The sequence below is a fragment of the Thalia democratica genome, chromosome 5 (assembly GCF_965202585.1).
Source record: "Thalia democratica chromosome 5, ktThaDemo2.hap1.1, whole genome shotgun sequence".
NCBI classification, from domain to species: domain Eukaryota; kingdom Metazoa; phylum Chordata; class Thaliacea; order Salpida; family Salpidae; genus Thalia; species Thalia democratica.
Genome location: NC_139169.1, coordinates 33,054,226 through 33,068,235, shown reverse-complemented (window position 1 = coordinate 33,068,235; position 14,010 = coordinate 33,054,226). Strand labels below are relative to the sequence as shown.

General features: G+C 33.4%; 1 protein-coding gene across 1 annotated transcript in view; it reads right to left on the bottom strand.

Moving 5' to 3' along the window:
- The window catches only part of LOC145836427 (uncharacterized), a 115,695-nt gene that overhangs the window by 45,549 nt on the left and 56,136 nt on the right, over positions 1-14,010 (bottom strand). The window contains exons 84-118 of the mRNA XM_082944228.1: positions 13,843-13,943; positions 13,441-13,616; positions 12,859-13,260; positions 12,168-12,677; positions 11,890-12,050; positions 11,516-11,636; positions 11,214-11,365; positions 10,923-11,023; positions 10,527-10,702; positions 9,915-10,316; positions 9,318-9,659; positions 8,902-9,069; positions 8,559-8,719; positions 8,220-8,340; positions 7,927-8,078; positions 7,719-7,819; positions 7,475-7,650; positions 6,848-7,249; positions 6,398-6,571; positions 6,105-6,272; positions 5,733-5,900; positions 5,360-5,520; positions 5,097-5,217; positions 4,720-4,871; positions 4,472-4,572; positions 4,097-4,272; positions 3,500-3,901; positions 2,908-3,249; positions 2,559-2,726; positions 2,140-2,300; positions 1,579-1,699; positions 1,178-1,329; positions 1,009-1,109; positions 651-826; positions 86-487 (exon numbers count right to left, since the gene is read on the bottom strand). Coding sequence (XP_082800354.1) covers positions 86-487; positions 651-826; positions 1,009-1,109; positions 1,178-1,329; positions 1,579-1,699; positions 2,140-2,300; positions 2,559-2,726; positions 2,908-3,249; positions 3,500-3,901; positions 4,097-4,272; positions 4,472-4,572; positions 4,720-4,871; positions 5,097-5,217; positions 5,360-5,520; positions 5,733-5,900; positions 6,105-6,272; positions 6,398-6,571; positions 6,848-7,249; positions 7,475-7,650; positions 7,719-7,819; positions 7,927-8,078; positions 8,220-8,340; positions 8,559-8,719; positions 8,902-9,069; positions 9,318-9,659; positions 9,915-10,316; positions 10,527-10,702; positions 10,923-11,023; positions 11,214-11,365; positions 11,516-11,636; positions 11,890-12,050; positions 12,168-12,677; positions 12,859-13,260; positions 13,441-13,616; positions 13,843-13,943 — 7,171 coding nt within the window. The remainder of the gene's footprint in view (positions 1-85; positions 488-650; positions 827-1,008; positions 1,110-1,177; positions 1,330-1,578; positions 1,700-2,139; positions 2,301-2,558; positions 2,727-2,907; positions 3,250-3,499; positions 3,902-4,096; positions 4,273-4,471; positions 4,573-4,719; positions 4,872-5,096; positions 5,218-5,359; positions 5,521-5,732; positions 5,901-6,104; positions 6,273-6,397; positions 6,572-6,847; positions 7,250-7,474; positions 7,651-7,718; positions 7,820-7,926; positions 8,079-8,219; positions 8,341-8,558; positions 8,720-8,901; positions 9,070-9,317; positions 9,660-9,914; positions 10,317-10,526; positions 10,703-10,922; positions 11,024-11,213; positions 11,366-11,515; positions 11,637-11,889; positions 12,051-12,167; positions 12,678-12,858; positions 13,261-13,440; positions 13,617-13,842; positions 13,944-14,010) is intronic.

The following is a 14,010-nucleotide window of genomic DNA, read 5'->3' as shown; positions in this document are numbered from 1 at the left end:
TTTAAAATACTTTATACATAGTCAGCAATACTTAAAATAAATAAATTAATTCTTAATTCTAAATTTTTCTATTTTATGAACACACCGTTTATGTTCATGTAAACGGAATCGGAGCTCTCCGGCAGCACCTTCCACGGAACCACCACTTTTCCCTTGCTCTGCTCCTTTCTCCTTACAGGAATCTTCACTTTCTCCTCGCTCTGCTTCACCTCCATCTCCTTCTCCTCACAAACGACCACTGCTGGAATAACGTCATTGCTTACTGTGACACGGCACTTCTTGTTTTTGCCCAAAATGTTAGTAGATGGCGTGGGTTCGTCCAGGAATATTTCGAAAAAGTCCCTGGTCACACCCCTGGCGTCCTGCGGGATTTTGATCTCGATGTGGGATTTTTCGTCTCCCTTCTCAAACGTTTCCACTCCGCTGAGGTTGGCGAATGGAGAGGATGGGTCTTTGCAGGCCGTCTTCCATCCGACCTTTGCTTTGTCTGTAATTTTATTATTTGTTGAAACGAAATCTCTCAATGTTTAATTGTACGTAATTAAGCTTTTGGTACATTTTCATTTCAAAACTGTTATATCTAAAATAATTTCAGAAAGAACAATATATACTCAAACTAATAAGTCGTCCAAATATAATTTTTAAGTTACCTTCAGTGTAATGGCTTCTTAATATCTTAACAACAATTTCTTCATCAGTTTGTTTAGCAGATACTGTCGGTGAAGCGAAATCAATTTTTCCCGGCAAAATATCGTTGGTAACTGTAATTCGACATTCAACATTTTCACCTAAACTTGCTCCACCAGAAGGTTGACCCAAAGTTACGCTAAAGATTTTTTTTTAGATAGTAAATATATACGAAAGTACTATACCAAGGATTATTAAAAGTTACACCTATAGTAACCATATGGCAATAAACTTGGAAAATAATTGTTTTATTTTTAACATTAATGTATATCAAGCTTATATTTATATATCAGTTACAAAACTTAACAGCAGATTACTTACACGAAATTTTCATCAACAGAACTCTGAGGTTCTTCTGGCAACTCAATTTCAATATGACTTTCTGTTTCACCGTCTTTAAACGTTTCTTGTCCGTGAAGACCCTGAAAATATTAGTTATTAAAAAATTGTACCTAAAAACAATCAGTTTTTGGACGAGCATAAATCATACTTTGTAAGGAGAATTGTCTGGGCATGAGAATATGGACCACGGAACGACAATTCTTCCGTTTTTGCCGTTTTCTCTGACCAACTTGAGTACAAGGTTCTTTGAGCTTTGATCTACGGATTTGTCGTTTTCTTCAAACAAAACTTCTCCCGGTACTGTTAGAAATATGAAGATTTTAAAAATCGGTTTTAATTTTAGTACATTTGTTTGAAATCATAAAAGTTTGCTATTTTATCTAATTATTGGTTTTTTATATTAGTTTCTTAAAAACAAAATTAAGCGATTTATGTCTGAAATAATAAACAGGTTTTTTAATATTTTAGAACTTTTATTTAATGCTTCAAATAAACATGATATAAACACATTTTAAAATACTTGTTTTCTTATTTAAATATCAAACTAACTTCCAGGAGTTTCAATTGAAACAGTTTTTGAAGATGGTCCGTCTCCAACACTATTGAATGGAACAACTTTAATATTGTACTGAGTTAATGGATCAAGATGCTCTATTATAACTTCATTTACCTGTATAATTTAATTAATAAACGTTTATTACAGTATGAAGTTATAATATATTGGTTGTATCGACATAAAAAGTTAAATACTGTTAAGCATAACTTTTTTGTTCAATTTTATGAAGCAATTTTTGCATAATTCAATGCAAAAAATATTCAACAGTATACTATATCGCTATTAATATACTGGGCTTTATGAGATTAAAATAAGTTATTTTACTTTACTACTACCCTTATTTGTCTATAATATAAATAGATAAAAAATAAAACTCAAGTCTTAATTTTTTAAAACATTTTAAAAAGAAAGAAATCAAAGCGCTTTAGTTTAAAGTATAGTAACTTTCATCTGCATATGTTGCAACTATGTATTAAAATATAAGCTGCTTAGAAAGTGTAGTTAGTATTACTATTAACCAAAACCTCACAACAAGTATAAAAATCAGCACTTACGTCATTATCAACAGGGATGTCAGTGACGTTATCCGGGCTGCTCCAGTAGCAAATATTGTATCCTTCAATTGGACCTCCTTCCGATGGTTCCTGCCAGCTCACGTGGATAGATGATGGTCCGTCCAATGCTGCCTCCAGTACTGTTAATCTTCCTGGTAGCACTGCACAGATGTTTGTAAATTTGAAAACTGAGTATATGTTTTTGTTTTACAAAAAAATGTTGTTAAACATAAAGTTTCTAACAAACTTCAATGGTTCAACTGTTAATTTATACGTTGATTAAACGCAGTAAAATATTAAATTTCAAATACTTTCTTTACAAGTAATAACTTTTAACAAGTTACAAAGCCCTTTAGTATACTTTTTACTATATTTTAATTAAAAGTTTTTTTTAATTATTAGTAGCATTTAAAACTTACAAGCTTTATTTGCAACGTTAACAATAGAAGATGTAATTTCTCCCATTTTGTCTCGTCCTTTTACGTCTGCGAGCTTCACTGAGAACTTCCTGTCTTTTCCAGTTGGATCATTCAAAAGAGGTATCTTTATCACACTTTCCGCCTCGCCTGGTTTGAATCTTAGTGATCCTAAAAAAGATAGTTGAGCGTTATGTACTAAAAGTATTTTAACAGTTTACTTTTGAAACATTCATGAACTTTGATGAATGGTTTTTAAAAACATTTAAGACATTTAATAATATAGAAAAAAGTGGCTTAAGAAAAAAAAATGGACGTATGATCTTACACTTTGAAATTATCTTTTATTTACCTTCTTTTAGATTGTAATGTTTCCCAAATTCAGCGTCACCATCAGTAGCTGACCATTGAACTTGAGCTGCAAAAGCGCATGCAATTTTTCTGATCACTGATATGTGAGCTTCATCGTCTTCGCTCGAACAAGTTACTTGAGGAGAACCCATCTCGATTATTCCTTCTCCCCTGTCGTGCCTGATGGTTACTAGGCAACTTCTGTCTGACCCCAATTTAGCAGGGCTACCGTGGGGTTCTTCCAAAGCAACTGTGACCTTTTCCTCAGTATTTGAGAGTGGAAGCTGGGGCAGGTCGATTTTGATCTTTCCATCTTTGTCACCGTCGTCAAGTTTTACCTCACCTTAATTATTTCTTTTTAATTTTCTAATTCAGCTCTTTTTTAATGAAGCATTGTATTTGATACTTCAAATAAAGTTACTAAAATTACTATTATTTAAGTTTTCGGTTAATATGTTAACTTTGTTAACCAAATAAGTTAAGAATTATAAAAAAATTGCAAAATATAAATTTTATAATTTTTAATAGATTTTTGCAGTGAAACAGTTTAGTACCACTTATTTGGTCGAAACAGATCTTCAAATGTGACTTACCGCCGATGTTAACGTATACGGAGTCTGAACTTGTCGGAAGCACCTTCCACGGAACAACAACTTTCCCTCCTAACTGTTCTGTCCTGGCAACAACCAACTCGATCTTACCATCGCTCTGTTTCGCTTCCTGCTCATCACTCTCCAAGCTGACGATCGCCGGTATCAAATCGTTCTCCACAACCACTTGACATTTGTTGTTCTTGTCCACGGTTGCCGTAGAAGGTCTTGGCTCGCCGAGAACGACGTCAAAGTGATCTTTAGTGACGTCACGGGTGTCCTGAGGAATCTTGATCTCGATGGTGGAGTCTTCCTCGTTGTCCTTGAAGGTCTCAACACCGCTTAGGCCATAGAACGGGTTGTCTTCCGAGCTACACACTGTTTTCCAAGCCACTTTCACTTTGCCTGAAATGGTTGGTATTCAAAAACTTGACCAATTTTATTTTTATGCATTAATAACAGCTTAAGTTTGATAAAATTCTAAAAACTATCTGTCGAAATTGAATTCTACAATATAAGTATAAAAGTTAAAATATAATAAGACTTCTAGTTTAAAAAAATCTTAAATTTAAGTCATTAGTAGTTCATGTTTAATTTTACCTTCTAAGTATTGGCTTCTGATCAATTTAATTTCGAGCTTCTTATCAGTTTGTATAGCACATACTGTTGGTGAGGCAAAATCAATTTTTCCTGGCAAAATATCGTTGGTAACTGTAATTCGACATTCAACATTTTCACCTAAACTTGCTCCACCAGAAGGTTCTCCGAGAGTGATACTGCAGAATAAATTATAAATAAACTTATTTTTATATTTATAAAACTTGCTGCAAAAAAAATATTTGTCACCATTTTGTATGTTAATAAACCATTTTTTATGTTCATCACAAGTAGAGATCATATATCATTTAAGAACTTTTTTATTTTTACAGTTTTGTGAGAATTTGTACTATAGTTGTAAAAATCCTATAAACGTACGTGAAAGCTTCATTGTTGTTAGCGACTGGTTCTGTAAGCAGATCAATTTCGATATGGCTGACTAATTCACCATCTTTAAACGTCTCTTGGCCGCTCAGATTCTGAAAAAATATTGTTTTCAGTAATTTTATAATTACAGAGCATTAGTTAGCATATTGTACTGAAAATAACTTGATAACACCAGTAGGCTTCTTAATGGGAAGTAGAAACAATTTTAATTTTCAGTTCAGTTTAAATTATCTAACTACCTTGTAAGGAGAATCTTCTGAGCTGTTTTCAATGCTCCACGGTACAAGAATTCTACCATTCTTACCGTTTCTTCGGTTTACAGGTATCTTCAGCTTCTTAATACTCTGAATTATGCTTATTTCTGCGTCTTTGAAGCTCACTTGACCAGGTACTATAATGCGAAATAAACATTAAGTACAAGAGTATTTCAATTTTTAGGTCTTTATTCTAAGTTTTAAAAACAGTAAAGCACAGTTTTTAATAAATTATCTGCTGCTCTAAATAAACATTCAATACTATTACTTGACATATTCAATTTGATTAGTCTTAGTTTATAAGCATTATTAGCTAAAACTACAAACTTAGTATTATTTAGTTTTCTAAAAAGTATACTAACACCCAGGAGTTTCAATTGATACCGTTTTAGATGATGGCCCATCTCCAACGTTGTTAAATGGAACGACTTTGACATTGTACTTTACTAAGGGCTCTAAGTCCATGATAATAAAATCTTTGATCTAGTTTAATTTAAGTAAAAATTAAATAAGTAATTTTACTTAAATAGTCTTGACACAAATTTGAACGACTAACTATATCTCAAGTAAAAGTAAAGTAGAAAAAAGGACAGGAATTTGACAAAAACATTTTTTTTAAACTAACTTCTTTTTCAACTTCGGCAGTCTTGACACTTTCAGGTTTGTCCCAGTATAATATTTTGTATCCGTCGACAGGACCTCCTTCTTCAGGTTTCTTCCAACTAACATTTATTGCTGATGGTCCGTTCAATTCAGCCTCAATGTAATCTACTTTACCGGGGAGAACTGTAGGACAAAGAGATAAACGTTAAAAAGATGTACCTTTCCTTTAAAAAAGCTAGAGTATAAACTTATATTAATTATGTTAAAACAGTTTTTAGGTTACTTAACAATGACAAAAATACTTTGAACAATTCTAAAAATTTATCGATAGTTTATATAAAGGAATAGAAATTGAATTCTTTACAAAATTATTATTTAACAGCTTTCAATCTAACCTGCTTTACTTGCAACTGTCACTTTAGTTTCGACATTCTTGCCCATCACGTCACGGCCTGACACGTCATCAAGGTATACTGTGAAGTGACGCGACTTTCCACTCGGGTCGTTCGATAGCGGAATCTTGATCAGTTGGTGTGACTCTCCGGGTTTGAATGACAGAGTACCTACAATAGTTTCTCGGTATTCAAAAACAATTATCAGCATTAATCGAATAAATAAATATAAATTAAGTAAATACGATTTTTTTTTCAAAAGATGCAGTTACATAACAGAAAAAATACAAATATAATAATAAAACGAGAAAAAGATGTGCAGCTTTACAAAAATTGAGTATTAAGAAGCAGCTTAATATAGTAAACATTAACTACCTTGTAAAGACCCAGATTGTTGTTGTATAGCTGCGTCAGCATCAGTAGTTGACCATTGAACATGAGCTGCAAAAGCGCATGCAACTTTTCTGATTACTGATATGTGAGCTTCATCGTCTTCGCTTGAACAAGTTACTTGTGGAGATCCCATCTCGACTATTCCTTCTCCTGCAGTTTAAATAAAAAATTACAAACCTAAAAACTACATGCTTAAATAAAAAAACATGTTAGAAAATAAATACTTATGAAAATTATTAAATGCATACATACTATACAAATATAACAAGACTTACCTCTATCGTGTCTTATGGTAACAAAGCAGTTTCTGTCGGGTCCAAGTTTAGATGGGCTTCCATGCGGTTCTTCTAATATAACACTGACATTTTCATCGGTGTTTGATAGAGCTGCCTGAGGAAGCTCAACTTTAATCAAACCGTCTACCTCACCTCCTTGCAAGATGACTTCCCCTGTGTGAGATATCAAAATAAATTTTAGCTCGTGGTTTTTTCTTCAACTTGAAGCATAGATAAAATTTGTATTGAAAATTTTTGAGTAATATGATCACTTTAAGTTGTGCTTTAAACAAAAACAAAACTCATTATTTAATAATTTACAATTGTTTTCAGTAAAAATATACTACTAAAGTGATTTTTACCCTATGTAATGAAAGGTTAATCAAGCATAGTTTTTTATCTAAAAAGTCTTAATCTTCTCAAACAACTTGTCAGAACATTCTCACTAACCGGCAATGTTGGCGTACACGGAATCTGAGCTCTTCGGCACCACCTTCCACGGGACCACCACTTTTCCCTTCTTCTGTTCCGTCCTCCTCACCGGAACCTCGAAGCTGCCGTCGCTCTGAACCACTTCCAACTCGTCGAGGTCGACGTTGATCACCGACGGTATGACGTCATTTTCAATAGTGACGTTGCACTTGTTCTTTTTCGGTACCTGCGAAGTGGAAGGCTTCGGGTCGCCCAGTATGACATCAAACTTGTCTTTTGTAACGTCACGAGGATCCTGAGGAATCTTGATCTCGATGTTGGATTCCTCTTCTCCTTTCTCAAAAGTTTCCACTCCGCTCAGGTTAGCGAACGGGGAAGTGGTGTCTTGGCAGATCGTTTGCCATGGAACTTTTACTTTGTCTAAAAATAAATGTACGTTTAACTTTTTTTATCTCTTTTGCAAACTTAAATGTAGAATACTAAGATTTAATGCTTATGAATAACCAAAAACAATAATTTAAGTTAGCTTTAATATTTTTTTCTATTTAACTAAATCTTAGTAAAATATTTTTTTTTGTCTTAAAAATTTTTAAATGTACTTTTTTATAATATACCAATTAAAAAATCATTTAGTTTAATAATTACCATTAGTGTAGTCTGTTCGCTTAATGGTGATGAACATGTGTTTTCTAGTTTGCTTTACAGTTATCTTCGGTTTTTTGAAGTTGATTCTTCCGCATGGCACATCATTGAGAACAGTAATCGAACATTGATCATTCTCGTCTACACTTGCCCCACCAGAAGGTTGTCCCAGTTTTATTCTGAAAAAAAAAACATGTTTTTATTTATTAAATTTTCAACAGACTAGTTTGCTTGTTAGTTAACTAACATGAAACTTTCTCTGTCAGAATCTTGAGGCTCTTTTGGAAGTTCAATTTCAATGTGGCTGTCATTTTCGCCGTCTTTGAATGTTTCTTGACCATTTAAGTCCTAATAAACTTATAAGTTTAAAACAACTTTAGTAAATCCAAATTTATGCAACAAGAAAAAACATTTAGTCAATCAATGTTGTACTTTATTTGCATTTTTCAAATAACCTTGTAAATTGAATTCTCGTCACAAGAACAAACGGACCACGGAACAACCACTCTTCCGTTTTCGCCATTTCTCCTCACCAACTTCACAATCACATCCTTGTCTGTCTGATGAACTGTAACGTCACTGTTGTCAAAAGACACTGTTCCTGCTCCTGTAGATATAAATATGATTAAAAATATCACTTTAAATCAATTTAAGTATTTAGCTAATTATTGAGCAAATCTCTGGAAAGTTTCGATTTAAAATTCTGTTTATAATTTTTAAAAACTGTTTTTTTTTTTGAGCTACTTACTTCCCGGTGTTTCAACAGAGACCACTTTAGACGAAGGACCGTCTCCAACGTCGTTGAACGGCAAAACTTTAATGTTGTATTTCGTCAACGGCTTCAAGTCTTCAACAGCATAAGTCTCAGTCTGTAACATTTTTGCTCTTTTTACAATATGGTTTATATATAATAACATTACATTTGAATTAATAAGTTTCTATTGTTAAGTATAATTATTATGAAAGTTTTATGCATTTATAAGAAGCGATTACTAAAATGTTATGTTTTTAAGGAAATAATAGTAACAGAACAAAAAAAAATTTAGAAGAAAAATAAAAAATAAGTTTGAAAAGCAAAAAAACTTACATCTTTATCGACTTCAGCAGTCTCGACACTTTCAGGTTTGTCCCAATATAATATTTTGTATCCGTCGACAGGACCTCCTTCTTCAGGTTTCTTCCAACTAACATTTATTGCTGATGGTCCGTTCAATTCAGCCTCAATGTCATCTACCTTTCCAGGGAGGACTGTGAAAAAGAGACAAAACAACAATTAGCAATAAATTTTACTAATATTCAAATAAAAATTTTATTTTACAAACAAAATGTGAAACAAAAAAATTGTTGTAAAAAGAATAAAATAATCAGTCTTTATGCATTTCTTATTCAATAAGAAAAAGATACAAAAGGTGTTTTAAAAAGTTACTTACTTGCTTTGTTAGCAACAACAACTTTAGTAGTTAGCAAATCTCCTTTCGAGTCCCTTCCAGTCACTTCTTTAATTGAAACGCTGAAGTTTCTTGTCTTTCCGCTCGGATCGTTCAAAAGAGGTATTCTTATCCTTTTCTTCGACTCTCCCGGTTTCATTTTTACAACACCTTAAGAAAATGAATATACGATTAAGTAAGAACTATAACAGCTTCTTTAAATTTATGTACAAAGACTAGTATATAAAAGGCTACAAAAAATCTAAATTAATATAACTATTTTTTTAAAGGTAAGCATAAAACAAAGTTTCATATTTTAAAAGTATTAAAGCTTAAGCTTTTAAATAATTATTGTCTTACTTTAGTTTAGCTATAGAATATTAAAATAAAACATGTTTACAACGCTTTTTTTTTCTCACCTTTATTTAGGTTGTAGTGTTTTCCAAATTCAGCGTCACCATCAGCAGCCGACCATTGAACTTGAGCTGCAAAAGCGCATGCAAACTTTCTGATCACTGATATGTGAGCTTCATCGTCTTCGCTCGAACAAGTTACTTGAGGAGAACCCATCTCGACTATTCCTTCTCCCCTGTCATGTCTAATGGTTACTAGGCAACTTCTGTCTGGCCCCAGTTTAGCAGGGCTACCGTGGGGTTCTTCCAAAGCAACTGTGACTTTTTCTTCTAGGTTAGCAAGTGCAGTTTGTGGTAATTCGAAGTTGATGACAGTTGTAGAGTCACCATCATCAAATACACTTTCACCTAGTATTTATTTGCATTTGTAAATTTAAGAAATGTTATTGTTACTTAGCTGAAAACTAACAAGATCATAAATCAAGGTAATTTCAATTTAATATTAATCTTATTTTACTTAGACTTACAGTAACATTTGCTTAGACTTGAATCAAACATGTAAAACTTCAATATTGTTTAAAGTATTAAACGTTAAAACTAAGAATAACTATTACATATCTTAAAAGTAATATAAAATATCTTGATATTTTTCTAAGCAGTCACCTCCAATATTGGCATACACTGAATCAGGACTGTCAGGCAGCACTTTCCAAGGCACCACGACTTTTCCTTTCGTTCCATCGTTCCTCGTCAGTTTCAGCTCAACTTTCCCGTCAGTCTGATTCGCACCAACCTCGTCATCGTCCATGCTAATCAAGCTCTGAACGACGTCGTTCTGCACTTGCACAACGCACTTGTTGTTCTTCTTGACAGTGGCGGTGGGTGACTTCGGGTCAATGAGCATGACGTCAAAAACGTCCTTGCTGATGTCACGTGCTTCCTGGGGAATTTTTATCTCGATGTGGGATTCGTCCTCATCTTCTTCGAACGTCTCCACTCCGGAAATGTTTGCGAACGGAGAGTTCTCGTCTTTGCAGACTGTTTTCCACCCAACTTTTACTTTGTCTGTTTTGTTAACAAGGTTTTTTAGTTAGCAAAACTAGAATATCATAATAAACTGACAAATCATTTTATTTTTAAAAAAGCATTTAGTTTCAAAACTAAGCTAGGTGATTACTTAGTTATTTCAACTTGTGTGAAAAAAGCTAGCAACAGTTTTTGTAAAAAAAAAAATTGAAAAAATAATGAAAACAAAAATAAATTATTCAAAATTACCTTGTTTATACTGAGTTCTTTTCAGAGCAACAACGATTTCCTTATCGGTCTGTTTGGCATTCACAGAAGATTTTACGAAATCAACCAGACCAGGAAGCACGTCGTAAGTAACAACCACCTTGCATTCAGTGTTGTCTCCCAAACTGGCTCCTCCCGATGGCTCTCCGAGGGTTATGCTGTGATGTTTTGTTCGAACTTACATGTGCATTACACTTTGCTTTTTTATTTTGTCACAAATGTTTTTTTTTAAACTACATAGTTATATAAACAGGCTAACATTATTAGTTTATAAATTTAAAGACATACTTAAGCGTACATAAATTTTGCTCACTCATGCGAGTTTCAACATTAGTTTACGTTAAAATGTCGAATTTATAGTTAAAAGTGTAAACTTACACAAATGTTTCGTTATCAGCTGACTGGGGCTCCTCTGGTAGTTCTATTTCAATGTGACTTTCTGTTTCTCCGTTTCTGAAAGTTTCTTGTCCGTTCAAGTCCTATAAAGTGTTTAGTTATAAGCATATTAAATATTCTTTTAAATTAAGTTAACAATTAGTGAACAAATAGGTATACTTTTCGAAATTACTCTTAAATAGAATAAAAGATACAAAAAAATCAGTTGTTGTTATGACTTTAAAAGTCAATTACTTTATAAGACAAATTTCATACTACTAAAAGTAAATTTACCTTGAAACCGGATCCATCATCGCATTTTGACACTGACCACGGAACAACAATCCTACCATTTTTGCCACTGCTTCTTACCAACTTGATGACCAGCTTCTTATCTGTCTGACCCACTTCTTTCAAGTAGTTCTCGAACTGAACCGATCCCGGAACTGAGTTTTAATATATGATGTAAACTGTGTTGTATACAAAGAAAAGTAAGTAAAATTTATATTTTTGTAGATATTATTTTATTATGATCTCAAGTAGTTTGGTGTGATAGAAATTTATACTAGTAATAAATGAAAGTTAGATAGACTGACTTCCAGGAGTTTCTACTGAGACTGCTTTAGACGATGGACCATCTCCGACATTGTTGAACGGAACAACTTTGATGTTGTATTTTGTCAAAGGTTCGACATTATCTATGTTCATTTCTTCAACCTTAAAAGTTGTTTCACATTGTCAATATTTGTTTGAATTAAAATTTAGAAGATTATTTAAAGTACTTATAAAAGAATTATAATTAAAATTAAAGTTATAGTTTAAATTAGTTTAGAAGTATCTACTTAGGCTTGAAAGTTCTCGGAAATGTATGTTTTCAAAGAGTAATATGTTAGTTTGATTACTTAAATATATTTCCTAATAACTTAAATATAAAACTATCAATGGCGTTTGTGGTACAACAAAAACTAACATCAGGATCTACGGATACAGTCTTCTCATCTCCAGGTTTGTCCCAGAAAATAACTTTGTATCCGTCAATGGGCCCACCTTGTTCAGGTTTCTCCCATTTCACGTTTATTACTGATGGTCCTTCTAACTCTCCTTTCAGGGATTTCACTTTTCCAGGAAGAACTATGAAAAATTAAAAAATATAACCAAACATTATTCACAAAACGTACTACTAATTTCTAAAAACCAATACAAAAAAAATTTAATATTCAAAACAAACTCAACACTTTTACCAATTACCTGCTTTGTTTGCGACAACGACTTTAGTGGTCAGACTTTCCCCTTTCGTGTCCCTGCCAATTACGTCATCGATTGAAACGGTAAAGAAGCGCGTCTTACCGCTTGGGTCATTGAGAAGCGGAATCTTGATAAGCTTCTGTGCCTCTCCAGCTTTGAACTTAAGGACACCAGTTTGTGTGTCGTAATGCTCGTTCAATATTGCGTCACCATCAGCAGCCGACCACTGAACTTGAGCTGCAAAAGCGCATGCAAACTTTCTGATCACTGATATGTGAGCTTCATCGTCTTCGCTTGAACAAGTTACTTGTGGAGATCCCATCTCGATTATTCCTTCTCCCCTGTCGTGCCTGATGGTTACTAGGCAACTTCTTTCTGGCCCTAGTTTAGATGGGCTACCGTGGGGTTCTTCTATGACGACTGTGACCTTTTCTTCTTCGTCTAACAAAGCTACTTGTGGAAGTTTTATTTTTATCAAACCTTCATCTTCACCTTCTTTGAGCTTTACATCACCTGATTAAGATTTTTACAATTATAATAATTATAAAACTTTTATTTAAAGAATTAAATACAATTTTTTAAGTTGCTCTTTGTACACTAGTTGTAAACACTCTGTAGTGATTTTAAAACGAACCGCTCAAAAGTTTAGATGTTAAAGTTTAAAGATGTTTAGATAGTTTAAATTTTAAGATACCTGAAAGATTGGTGTAAACAGAGTCGGAGCTGCTTGGAAGAACCTTCCACGGAACTACAACGTTTCCTTGCAACTGCTCGCTCCTCCTGACCGTCAGCTCGATCTTCCCGTCTGACTGCTTCGCGTCAACCTCGTCCTTGTCCAGGTTGACAACAGCTTCTATGACGTCATTGTCGACTGTGACTTGGCACTTGTTGTTTTTCTCCACGACGGAAGTGGAAGGTTTCGGGTCGCTGAGCACAATGTCGAACAAATCCTTTGTGACGTCACGCGGGTCCTGGGGCACGTCGATTTCGATGTGGGATTCCTCCTCGCCCTCGTCGAAAGTCTCAACTCCAGAAAGGCCGGCGAACGGGGAGTCGGGGTCTTTTGAAACCACCTTCCACGCTACTTTTACTTTGTCTGTGTAAAAAAAAGTTAACTGGTAATGTTACTTTTTTTTAATTTTTACTACTAATTTATTAAAGTATAAGTGTTTATGTTTAAAGTTTCTTTACTAAAACCTCCTGGCAGATAAATCAAATTCCATACTTTTCTATCTTAAGTAATGTTTAGCTTTAATTCTGTGCTATTTATAGTTACCTTCAGTGTATTGGCTTCTTAATATTTTCACAACAATTTCTTCATCAGTTTGTTTCGCTGATATTGTCGGTGAAGCAAAATCAATTTTTCCCGGCAAAATATCGTTGGTAACTGTGATTCGACATTCAACATTTTCACCCAAACTTGCTCCACCAGAAGGTTGACCCAAAGTAACGCTGAAAAGTTATTGCAGTGTTTTTTCTACTTATATTAAAAAGCTAAATAATTTTTTTGAAAAAAAAAAAAAATGGAATTGTAACTTACAGTTTCGATTATATAAAAGTACCATTATGTCTATTTATGCTATAGAAACTTTTTTGCTATTATGAATTTAAACTTCCAAGTTTTGCTTTGTTGAAAAATAACGAATAACGAATTTGTACATTAGTTGATCAAACTCACGTGAATGTTTCAGAGTCTGATTTTTGTGGAGTTTCAGAAAGTTCAATTTCAATGTGACTTTCAATTTCACCGTCTTTGAATGTTTCCTGACCTTCCATTTCCTAGAATTGTTTATCTTGCTTATAAACCTTGCTAATTTAAAAATATATATATTTATGTTACTTTGAT